The following is a 12,541-nucleotide window of genomic DNA, read 5'->3' as shown; positions in this document are numbered from 1 at the left end:
GACATGTCATATTGGTGGTGCGATGAAGTGACCTTAATGAGTCATGTCATTGTCAAGCATAAAAACACATGGGCGACTGGACACTGGATGGCAGGTGTGTGTAATGTGATTTCATCAGTAGAATAGCATTGATTAGAAATGGAGGAATAGATACCCATTACTAAGTTGCATTGCTTCTTGTAGGTCCGGTCCAGATGGATTTGGTAGAACAGGGCTGCCAGCACCATGACACCCACAGCCACACTGAGCCCTGTGCTGAACATCCACATGGCCTCTGCTGCTCTGCCCACCGCTGGGCTACTCTGCAGCCCATCTGAACAACAAGAACCAGGTCACAGACAGTCCCAGGGTAACACAGTAAAGATACATGATGTATAATTCAAGGTTAAAAAAAACTAAGCAAAGAGACTATTTTCTGCGACGCCTCAGAGTGCATGGTGTTGACCAAAAGCACATGATTGTCTTCTACCGGGCAGTTGTAGAGAGTCTTGTCAGATACGGCATCACGGCTTGGTTCGGGAATCTTTCTGTGCAACTAAAATCCAAGCTGCTTAGATTGATGCAGACGGCATGGAAGGTCATAGGAGTTAGAGATTATCCGACACTACAATCTATCTACGAACAGGCCACCTGAAGACTAGCCTGTAAGATAGTCGCTGACCCATCTCATGTACTGCATGAGGAGTATGAGCGCCTACCCTCTGGGAGGAGGTGTAGAGTCCCCCGGTGCAGGGTAAACCTGTTTCAGAAGTCGTTTACCCTGTCTCAATAAAAATCCTCAATAGTGATAAATAGTGAGCAGGCTGAGGCAGTAGGGACTCCAAGTGATATGCATCTTCTGCTCTATGATGTGTTTTTGTGTTTATTGTTTTTATCGCATATTTATTGTTATTTGTTGGTGCTATGTGTCTCCTCACTAACAACTGTGTGTTGACTGTCTACTACAGCATGTGTGTGTGCCCAAGACAAATTTCTCACATTGTGAGACAATAAAGTGTATTCTGATTCCATTTTGGTGTAAAATGTTTTACATTTGTTACAAAATGTAACATTTTCTTTGGCTTCCATGGCTTATAGTGACTCACAGCTGGTGGAGGTTAAAGTCTCGTTCATAGACGGATTTTCTATAGTGCATGACACACTGATGTCTTGTGAAACGTTGACGACCAGGAAGCTTGTGACGTTGTAGAGTTGAGAGCTAGGCAGGGGGGCCCTGTATGTTCTGACAGAGCTCTCGGGAGGCTGCTCTGTCTCGTTGATAACCCAGCGAACCACAGGTTCAGGGAAGCCTCCTCTTGAATGGCACATAAAATGGGTCTCATCTCCTTCCACTGGGTCGTTCCTCTCTAGCTGTGGGTAAGTGAAACTAGCTGGGGAGAGATGAAACAGAAAACCAGCTGCATCAGTTCAATCTACGGTCATTCAGATCAGACTGCGCATCGAAATGGGTGTCATGGTGTTCACTGACCTGCAGCCCTTAGGCACACTGAGCACACAGGAGAGCTCTGGTTCTGACCAGCGACAGTGAGGAACATACTGTAGATGTTTGAGTCTAGGGGCACAACCATGGACAATTCCAGGGAGAAGTCGCCTGTCTTTGGAGCCATGCCCGACACTCTGGTGCTGTTTCTGCTGGATACTCTCCATGTATCCTGGTTTCCCTCACCCCACACCGACCTGTGGACCACGTCATTGTCTCTTCTCCATTCAATGGAAAAGTTTCGAGAGCGAAGCTCAAGTTCTCCGTCATAGATACACGGGAGTAGGATAGGCTGTCCAATTATGCCCAGGATACATTTTTCACCTGCATGTGAAGATGTAGGGAGAGTAGGCTATTCAGTCAGGATCCTATCCCTTATTTGTGCTGACGGTTATCTGGACATAACAACAACAACAACAACTACTACTACTACTACTTTTTATACTTTGAAATCACCTGTTGATAATCATCTAAGCAGTTAAGTGATGCAACTATGAGGATACTCTTACCCAAAGTAGCGCTGTACCTCAGTAGGCTGAGTAGCAGTCCAGTGCGCCACAACGCTGACATTGCCCAACGGGGGCAATTTTACGCACGGGTAGTAGGCGCGGTCCAGTTGATAAAAAGACAAAAACGATCTTAATTTAGAATCAAATGAACAGGCCCATTACTTGACTCCGTTTGAAGTTCGCAGGTTGGTCATCATCTTTCGATGAGCGCTGCTTTTGTTTGGGTTGTCTCCATACAGTCATTGTCTGCCTCGCATTGCGCACATCCCAAAGTTGACACCCAACGTCAGAGGAATGTATTGTCAGTCGTGCGCGGACTTGTCCAGGCCTACTTCATCTTTTCCGGGCCCCGTCCCGAGCAATCAAGTGAATCCAAAACCGAAAATGAGGACGCAGCAAATGCTGTTCAGGCTTTTGCTAAATAGGTCAAAATAGAAGCGTTGTCTACCACAGGGATTGAGCAACATGAGTATCTCTAGTGAGATGTAGGCAGACCGGTTTGACTGCAATTTGCACCATGGAAGCAAATCATGACACTTTTGGTGAAAAGCTGTTCTCTTATATGAAGAGAGAAAAGAGTAAATTCCAGTCATTAAACACAATGTACATGCTAATATCATGAACGGATTTATGGTCAATAGCCTTTTAACACAACCACCTGACCTGCTTTTCCCATTTTTGGTTCACTACCTCTATCAACCTCTAGGAAGAGCATTGAGAGCCTTCAAGCATCGAAGCCACCGAGAAGACCAACGAAGAAGCTGCTGCCACTCGCAAATGCGCATGCGTTCTCTAACAACAAGCATGTCAACAAAGTTGGGTATTAACACATTTTCAAGACTCACCTAGTAGCTTGTCAGGTAGGCTTGCCAACTATAAGATCAGCGACATGTCAGTCATAAAATACTGCATTTTAAAGATGAGTAAAATAACACGTGTTCCAAAAAGGACGTGGAGTTTGAACTTGCGCCAGTGGGACTGCTACACAGAGAACTGGTCGAAGTCATCACCAGTAGGCTACGGGTGCCACATGTCCTCATGCCGTGGAACTTTAAAATCACAGTATAGACTAACGTTAAAACGTATGTTTCCATTGCAGTGTAGAGCATTTTCAATGTCAGTATGTAAATTCAAGAGTAGAAATGACAGTGAATTTAGCACCGGGGACAGGGACGACGAGGAAGAGGAGGAGGATGAAGGACAAGAAGATTTCATTGATGACAGTGAGATAGACGAACTCTTCCAGCAGCATATTCCCACAGGCATTGGAGATGGAGACCACAGGATCTTCATTGTCCATCCTGATGTGAAGTGGGGAAGCAGGAAGCAATACCTGACCACAGGTGAACAGTGAAGGTCATCAGAAAGAGCACTGACATTTTGGAAAACATCAGTCAGTGTCAAGCAGTTATATATATTACAAGTCACATAGTTTGTTGATCGTTTTGTGTTTCTCGCTGCTTGCTTCCAGCTGAGCTGATGATGGCTGAGGCCGTGGGACTGGTGAACACCCTGCAGAACTGGACCGTGGTGGACAAGATCATCCTCTCCACCAAGACGCCGGAGAAGAAGAAGATCTTTGGCAAGGGGAACTTCCAGTCTCTCACAGGTCTGCATGCTGCGCCATCTGTCCTCATGGCTATTCTCTCTCTCTCCAGAATGACAGTATGACCCATCAGTGCCTCATGTCTTCTCCCAGAGAGGATCAGGAAGACGCCTGGGGTCACAGCCGTGTTCGTCAACGTTGAGCGCCTATCCTCAGTATCTGAGGCAAGCTTCTCTCTTTGCCTCGGTGTCTGCTCCAGTACTGTGTGCCTGACTTTGGGTGTAATCTATTGCTGGCATCATAGCATTAGAAACCATCAATACATCCAGTTTCCGTGTAAATGGGAAATACGTTATATCATATTGCATGGCAGTATTGTCATACCTGTGTGTGATGGTTTCCTTCCCTTCCAGAGGGAGCTGGAGGAGGCGTGGGGGGTGAAGGTGTTTGACAGATACTCAGTCGTCCTCCACATCTTCCGCTGCAATGCCCGGACCCGGGAAGCCAAGCTGCAGATCTCTCTGGCAGAGATCCCCCTCCTCAGGTACCCACACACTGTCTAATAAGGTACTTTATGTACAATTTGTGATGCAGTATTACATTATACCTGTACCACCACCGATATGCAACTATGGTGTGAATCTGTGAGATTTACTTGAGGTTTAGTTACTCAAATGAGTCAGAAAATCGCATACTTCCATCGTATTTAGTATGCCAGAAAAGGACCAATACACAGTAGGCTATGTCAAATGCAAAAATAGTACGCAAAAATACCCGTATAGCATACTGCATCCGCTCGCTTGGCTGACCCACAATCCTCTGCGCAGCGGAAGATATCCACTGAGCTGCCAAGATGGCAGACTAGGGCTGTATATCATCTTGGATTTCGCGATACAATACGCATCACGATACACAGGTCACGATTCGATACGTATCACGATACAGAGGTCACGATACAATACGATACGATACGTATTGCGATACACACATCATTTACTGAAAGATTTTAAGTGTTCAAGACTGAAAACCGAATGGCTCAAATGCACTATATAGATAACTCAAACTCAATGACTGGACAGAGAGCTAGCTAATAAATATTTTACATTTGATATCCATGCTTTTTAAACTGTCAACATTGTAGTTTTTATGGTTTTTCAAAATTATTTATATGTATGCTTTTTTAACTTAATATTGTAGAATATGCTTTTTAAACTGGATTTAAAAATTTAAATAAAAAATAAATAAAATATATATTATTATTATTATTTTTTTTTTAATTTTACAGCGCCCGGCTGTATCGATACTCCGGGCTGAAAGATCGATACAGTATCGCGAGACTACGTACCGCGATGCATCGTTGTATCGATACAATCCTACAGCCCTATGGCAGACAGATGACAGCGCATTGACAGTGCAGTGATGATGTTGTAGATTAACATGAGTGTTTCTATATTTGCAGCATCATCATTATCAACTTCTCAATTGTCAAAACAAAATGTCAACAAACTGGTTATGCCAGCTAGTGTTCTCAAATGTGATACATTACGAATCACGAATGACCGTCCCAGCTTATAGCTTCACATGAACGAACAAGTTTGGTTTTTGTTAACATGTCTTCTTTTTTTTGCCAACTGTTAACTAGGGCTGTGAGGATTAAAAATTTAGCTAGACGATTAATTGTCTCAGAAATAATAGTGATTAATAACATAATTGTCAAAAAATAGATTTTTTTTTTTGTATGGTGAGTAGAGGACCTAATGCACCTGCGTGACTTTTAGTGGTGCGCTTGCAAAGCATGCCCTGGTGGGAGGTTTCTAGGTACCAGAAGGGTTCTTGAGCTGTGGCGTTTTATATGTTAAAAACATACAGGGGAACTACAGTAGGCCTATTCTTGCTACTGATGTGTTTTTTTAACACGTCAACAAAGGCCAATCATTTGAGTGAGTGAGGACTGTGAGAGAGAGAGTGAGTGAGTGAATGAATGAGAGAAAGAGAGAGAGAGAGAGTGAGAGAGAGAGAGAGAGAGAGAGATAACTATAACCTGAACAGAGAGGAGGATTGAGTCCCAGCTCCCAGACCAAAGCCTCTGGTTTGGTTAAGGTACTTGTTAACTGTTAGTTAACTATCTTGCTTCTAGAACCTATCATACACAACAGCCACTGTCTGGAAGTGCAACCATTATTAAATTGTACACTGTTAGTGCTCGGTCTAAACATTAGCAATAAAAAAAAAAGCACAATCACGGTTCAAAAAATAAATTGGGATTATGTCACAAAATTGCGGTTTGGCAATTATGTAATAATTGTTACAGGTCTACTGTTAACACAACAATATAGCAAGCTAGTTACTTTACAGCTTGTTTATTTGTTCAACATTTCTGTCAAACCCTGCATGTATGTCCCAATTGTATGCATTCTGCATGCTAAATACATTCTTTATAAGGGCAGTTGTAATAAGTACTAACGGTAAAAAAAAGTACGATTTCAGACTCAGCCGTATACTATTTCACTCAGCCAAACTTTATTTGTGTAATGCCGTCCACAGTACCATCTAGTGTCATTCTAATGAACACCTGCCAAATCAGATAAAATGTTCACACAATTCCTAATGACAGATCACGGCTGAGACATGAAGTTGCTAACTTGGACCAGCAAGGTGGAGGCTCTAGATACATCATGGGCTCAGGTAATACTCAGCAGAATAATAGATTATTTCAGCGCAGTGCACATTTGGGTGCTTTTCCTGTACCATTGTCTCAGCATCCTCATTTGAATGTGCTGTTGTGTGAGTCTCCTCTGCATACTGAAGGTCCCGTTCGTCGTGACTGAACTGTTGAGTGGAAAACCCCTCCCCCCCCAGGCGAGACCCTGCTGGAGGTGCGCCAGAGGCTGCTGAAGGAGCGAGAGCTGAGGGTCCGCACCACCCTGGAGCGCCTGAGGAGGAAGAGGCGCCTGCTGCGCTCCCACCGGGAACACAGGGAGCTCCCCGTCATCTCCGTCATGGGCTACACCAACTGTGGTGAGACGCGCTCCGGATGTAGCGATCCGTAATCAAAACCGGTTTAGTGACTCCGACGTCCTGTTGACGTCGACTCGACTACGGCAACCTCAGAGGATTGTAACAGCGTATCCGCCCGACGGCTGTGACGCATTCAGTGTTAAGTCTCTTTTACATACGATTATGATTGTTTATATACTGTGAATATGAAATATGAAACTCACATCCTGTAACTACTCTCCAGGGAAGACCACGCTGATCAAAGCGCTGACAGGCGACGCAGGGCTCCAGCCCAAAGACCAGCTGTTTGCCACCCTTGACGTCACCGTCCATGCCGGTCAGCTGCCCAGTCATATGACCGTCCTCTACGTCGACACCATTGGCTTCCTGTCCCAGCTGCCCCATCAGCTTATCGACTCCTTCTCCGCCACACTGGAGGATGTGGCTCACTCTGTACGTACCCCAGAACAGACCAATCCCTAACTCTGTACGTACCCCAGAACAGACCAATCCATGACTCTGTACGTACCCCAGAACAGACCAATCCCTGACTCTGTACGTATCCCAGAACAGACCAATCCCTGACTCTGTACGTACCCCAGAACAGACCAATCCCTGACTCTGTACGTATCCCAGAACAGACCAATCCCTGACTCTGTACGTACCCCAGAACAGACCAATCCCTGACTCTGTACGTACCCCAGAACAGACCAATCCCTGACTCTGTACGTACCCCAGAACAGACCAATCCCTAACTCTGTACGTACCCCAGAACAGACCAGTCACTGGGAAGACACCTCATCACATCAACACTACGCTCTGCAGGGATCCAGTACTCAGATCCCAATCCTGTTGATTCACACCCTAATCCTAATCCAATCCTAATCCCCCAGTTGCACCATCCAGCCGCAGCTGTATTTTTATCATAGCATTGAGAATGAGCGTTGTTGTTGCAGCACTACCACAGTCAATCGTCTAGATATGCGAACTGTGATGGGGATCAAGACTTTAGCACAATATAATGTATGTTCGTCATCCTCAGCAGTCATATTCACTATTAATCAAGAGAATATCGTGACCACGTCATGTATGAATGAACTGTTGTGATCCACCTCCCAGGACCTGATAGTACACGTCAGGGACATCAGCCATCCGGAGACAGTGAACCAGAAGGTGAATGTGCTCCAAGTCCTGAAGAACCTGCAGATCCCAGAAAAACTCCTAAGCTCCATGATAGAGGTCCACAACAAGATTGACCTGGTTGACAAGTAAGAACAAACACCCCACTAAACACAACCTACTTCCTAGAAAATGTAATTTTATTCTCACAAGCTCCCTCACAATCTCTAGATTCTGCAGACTAGCTACAGTCTGTATCCTGTGTGAGATGATTACATTAGATAAAGAGAGGGCACACATCAGCGCTTGATTGAATAGTAAGAGGAAGGAACTCGATTCTATTTAAACCTTAATGTTGTCCTCCTTAGCTACGAGCCTCCTGAACCCAACACCCTGCCCATCTCTGCCTTGAAGGAGCACGGCCTGGAGGAGCTGAAGAAAACAGTAGAGGAAGCCATTGTGAAGTCAACAGGAAAACAAGTCATGATGCTCAAAGTGGACCTCGGTAGTTCACAGTTAAGGTGAGGTTCTATGGCCTAGTAATTGTATATATGTGACCCTAACAAATTAGCACTCTTTTAGATATGTAGGGAAGCAATATAGCAGTAATATCTCACAACATAGTGTGTGTGTGTGTGTGTGTGTGTGTGTGTGTGTGTGTGTGTGTGTGTGTGTGTGTGTGTGTGTGTGTGTGTGTGTGTGTGTGGGTGTGTGTGTGTGTGTGCGTTCATTCACAGTTGGTTGTACAAGGAGGCAACTGTTCAGGAGGTGGATGTTGTTGCAGATGAAGGCTCTGCAGTCGTCAAGGTCATCATTAGTGCAGCTGCATATGGACGCTACAAAAAACTTTACCAAAGCAGTTAGCAATACAGTGTGCGGTTATCTCGATACCAGACTGACTTTTCTGCTCTGAAATAGTACTCATTAAGTACAACAAAGTGCACTAATACAATTATTCTATCATCAATAGAGTGTTTATAAGACGTAATTCAAACTACAGGCTCATTATGTGAAGTAATCAACAAACAGAAATATGTTGTATGAATTATAAAATGTATTTATTGTATATGTAGTCATATGTAAACAGTAAAGTGACCATGTATATTGCATACAATCCCTCTCTTCATGGTGTTCAATGGCTCAGTTAATTCTCAAGTACCAGTTTAACAAGCACCCTGATCTGGAACCCAACTGAGTTGGACCTTATTGTGCAAAAACACTGCAAAAGCAAGAGAAAATAATGCTCATTACTGTAGAGGTTAAACTTCAGTAGCATGCCATTTTTCACATACCCTTCTGTATATTTCTAAAATCATCATGTGCATAGAAAGGTTGGCGTTAGAGGTATTTATAGGTTATCTTGGCTTGACATCTGTATGCCACATGTATTGCCATTCATTTGACCCAAATAATGACCTGCTGGTTCCATATCTAGTCAATCACCCCCCACATCGCAAAAGTTTTCTGTTCAGTGCAATGACCAGTGGGCAGAAGGGAACTGGTCCCACGAAGTCTCCTGCGATGATGTTGAGGCTTTCGGAGTGTGTCCCAGGGATCTGTCCCTCCAGCCAGTCCCTCAGGCTCTCCCAGTTCTGCAGGGTGAGGGTCCGCAGAGACTGCTTCGGGTTCATGGCAATGTACCGCCGATCTGCTGTCAGGTTCAGACCCGACACAAAAAACCCCTCTGGAACAACAGATAAGGATTTAAATCTAGATTGCCATAGATATCTTTAACACTTATGTTATTGTACTCTCTTATCCGAAGAGCTCGTGACGAGAACGGGCAACCCACCTGGACGGCCCAAGTCTTTCTGCCAGTCTAAGTAGCTCTCCACCCCCTCCGCTGTGGGCTGATTGGCCCACCAGTAAGGGATGGCTGGCCACAGCTCCAGGTGTCTGGCTGCTTCCTGGTTGTCGTAGGACAGCAGCACCTGGTGCCCAGACTCCCACAGGCTCCGCAGGGTCAGCGTGGCCTGCTGTGGGTACAGACACGTGGTTCTCTGCTAGGACATGACCATGCTAGTCATTGAACATTCCTTATCGCAGATACATTCGTCCTGTCCCAGTGGAGAAGTCCCAGTCTTTTTTTTTTTTTGCAGGCTGAATACAGCCACTGCAAACTGATGTACTGAACATAATATACATGTTTTTGAATAGATTACAGCAAGAACAAAGCTTACCTTGCGAGGACAGAGTTTAGAGCCGAATAACTTCTTCAGTGAGAGGATGAATGACTCATGAAATTTGTCACTCAGTCCCTCAAAATTACGGCACGCCAGGATCACAACCTCCTTTGGGTGAGACTCCAACCATGTGGCAATGTCCCTTAAGGTTTCCTTAGGTTATGGGACATTTACACAAAAAAGATCAGCAGCATCCTCATGTAAAAACAAAATGTTCTGAGCCTTAATCTGGTGTACCCAATGGAGTTCATAATAAGACAAGGGGGCTCTAGGCTACTCACCAGGACTGTCAAATGTGTATATATGATGTGAGTGAAGTACAAGTCATCAGATGGATCATTAGGTTTGCGGGCAATCCGGAGATCAAAGTATCGAACTCCCATTGAAAGTTGGTCCACAATACCTTTCTCCTATTTTGATGCACGGAGGACAAGCAGCAGCACATGTGGAATAGAATTCATAATTACCACCAATTACAACCATGTTATGCATGGTTAGGCAATAGGCTACTTATGCGATCATTACAGAATTATAAATGTAATAGGCCTGCCTACCTGAGTGGTGGCCCATTTGAAGATGAAAGGTCGCGTCACACAGTAGAAGAATTTGTCCAGAAGCCTGAAGGTGTCTGACTCAGAACCGACCAATGGGGAGCTGATGTCCAGACTGTAGCTCATAGTGTCATGACTCCCTTAGAAGAGATGAATGACAAACCTTTTCTTAGGCTACAGTTAGGCTACATGTAATAATAATAATATTAATACAACTTTTTATAGCACATTTCATACAAATAAATGCAGTGCAAAGTCCTACATCTTGTTATCACTTATTTTTGTTTTATATCAGCACTAATCTCATTCCAGTTCCTAGGTACATAACTAGACATTATAAATAAGGTTCCCATTCTGGTAATTTACTATCTGTAGGTGAGGCATACAAAACTGAAAAAGAGAACATTAAAGTGAAATAACTAGCCCACGGATTTCGTTATCCCGATACCTGCTATAGGGAAAAACCAAACCAAAAAAACATGTAGTCTAGGCTAACGGTTGTGTTATTACCAGGTATGGCGAGATTTGTAAATGGAATGTCCCACAGTTCCTCTGGCAAACTTCCCATCCATTCTTCATAGTTCTGGTCCATCTCATTAGAATTCATCGGGGACGGCCAGATGCCACAGCCTATCCCTAAATGTTAACGCATCAGAGCCTCACACACAGATCCCCGACACTGGCTTTACATTTGTCATACAACAGGTCCTCGAGTTCCCATTACTTCACAGCATCAAGTTATGTTCCCATAACATACAAATGGAACGCATAAAATACGAAAGGTTGCACTTCCTGCTCCCCCCCCCCTTTGACAACAACCTGAGCGTGAAACAGCGCTTGACTGATTCCAGACCAGCTGCTAAAAGCAAAGGGATTGCTGAATGGCCTACCTGTCTCCCAGAGAGCGTCTCAAAAGTTCCTACTCACGAAAGGATATGAAAAACAAAGACCATTGTTCTGCGTTGTGGTTTCATCCTATAGGTTCAGAAATTTCCCGAGCGTCCCGTTGCTCAACAGTCACACGCTCAGATCAATGATTGAATCACGCTCAACGTCTCTCATCACAATCACACAGAGCTATAGGCTACTATCTCTGTTTACACTCGCTCAGCCACGCTGATATTCTAGCTGAGTGTTCAGTGTTCATAGGAGACTGAAATTTGTTTTAGTATCTCTGTGTATCAATGATGATTTCACTATGTCAGATAATTCCACTTTATAGTTAGGTTAAAGTCCCACTGATTGTCACACACCTGAGTGTGTGAAATTTGTTCTCCGCATTTGACCCATCCCCTGGGGGAGCGGTGAGCAGCACTCGGGAATCATTTTGGTGATCTAACCCCCCAATTCCAACCCTTGCTGCTGAGTGCCAAGCAGGGAGGCAATGGGTCCCATTTTTATAGTCTTTGGTATGACCCGGCCGGGGATTGAACCCACAACCTCCCGGACACTCTACCACTAGGCCACAAAGCTGGTTTTATAGGACTGGTAACCCATGTTCCATATTGTCACACCTTCAACAATATAATGTTCAATATAAATAAATAAAAATAGACCCCCCCCCCCCCCCCCAAATATAACCTAACCTTATTGGTGACGTTTCAACTAAAAAATGTGGAACGATTGCCACTCCTGTGAGTGATTATGTAGTCTATGTCTGTGATGAAGATATGTGGCTGTCTGACAGGTTAGACAAGATGTTTTCGCTGTTCTTTTTCCGAGCACATTCCTACCATTGGATCCACATATACACTGTGTATAAACAGGCAGCCTGCAATAAGCATACAAATGACATCTAGTGGCACCATGAATAATTATAATGACATCAAACATATATTTACACATTGTTTCTTTATTGACAACCTTTAAAGAATGAATATTAAGTAGAATATTCAAAAATGAGCATGTTTATTTATTTATTTTTAGGTCTCAACTCCTCCCCAGGCACAGAGGTACAGGTTCTGTAGTGATGAGGAGGACGTGCTCTACTATTGATTACTGTAAAGGGGAAATCTCAAAGGTGAAAAAGCCGGGAAGTGTTCATGCTTAGAACTGTTCCATGCAGATTCAGTTTCATCTGTTCCTATTGGTATGACAATCTAACGTAGGAGATACAAGCGTTCTACACACGCTGGATGTCCTGTGGAAGTAGGCTA

The 12,541-nt window shown here is 44.2% G+C and overlaps 3 protein-coding genes across 3 annotated transcripts; 1 reads left to right on the top strand and 2 right to left on the bottom strand.

The window, feature by feature from the left end:
- Positions 1-41: 41 nt before the first annotated feature.
- Positions 42-1,657, bottom strand: LOC311314110 (ICOS ligand-like; the record flags this gene model as incomplete). Its single annotated transcript, XM_084444444.1, has 3 exons — positions 1,469-1,657; positions 1,086-1,370; positions 42-313 (listed from the first exon to the last, which is right to left on the bottom strand). Exons 1-3 carry the CDS (start codon positions 1,605-1,607, stop codon positions 42-44), a joined length of 696 nt encoding a protein of 231 aa, XP_084300570.1. The 5' UTR covers positions 1,608-1,657.
- A 1,165-nt stretch (positions 1,658-2,822) lies between these two features.
- Positions 2,823-8,646, top strand: gtpbp6 (GTP binding protein 6 (putative)). Its single transcript, XM_084444934.1, has 10 exons — positions 2,823-3,332; positions 3,461-3,598; positions 3,689-3,759; positions 3,949-4,079; positions 6,150-6,220; positions 6,395-6,553; positions 6,777-6,985; positions 7,652-7,800; positions 8,020-8,172; positions 8,389-8,646. The coding sequence occupies exons 1-10, from the start codon at positions 2,879-2,881 to the stop codon at positions 8,513-8,515; spliced, it is 1,662 nt and encodes a 553-aa protein (XP_084301060.1). The 5' UTR covers positions 2,823-2,878; the 3' UTR covers positions 8,516-8,646.
- Positions 8,647-9,090: 444 nt separating this feature from the next.
- plcxd1.2 (phospholipase C, X domain containing 1, tandem duplicate 2) lies at positions 9,091-10,977 on the bottom strand (the record flags this gene model as incomplete). Its single annotated transcript, XM_084444443.1, has 6 exons — positions 9,091-9,335; positions 9,444-9,627; positions 9,832-9,987; positions 10,116-10,244; positions 10,389-10,525; positions 10,896-10,977. 6 exons carry the CDS (start codon positions 10,975-10,977, stop codon positions 9,091-9,093), a joined length of 933 nt encoding a protein of 310 aa, XP_084300569.1.
- Between the last annotated feature and the right edge of the window lie 1,564 nt (positions 10,978-12,541).

This window comes from Borostomias antarcticus (assembly GCF_949987555.1).
Source record: "Borostomias antarcticus genome assembly, chromosome: 10".
Taxonomy (NCBI): Eukaryota; Metazoa; Chordata; class Actinopteri; order Stomiiformes; family Stomiidae; genus Borostomias; species Borostomias antarcticus.
Note: the sequence above shows the minus strand (reverse complement) of the source record. Positions and strands in the feature narration are given on the sequence as shown.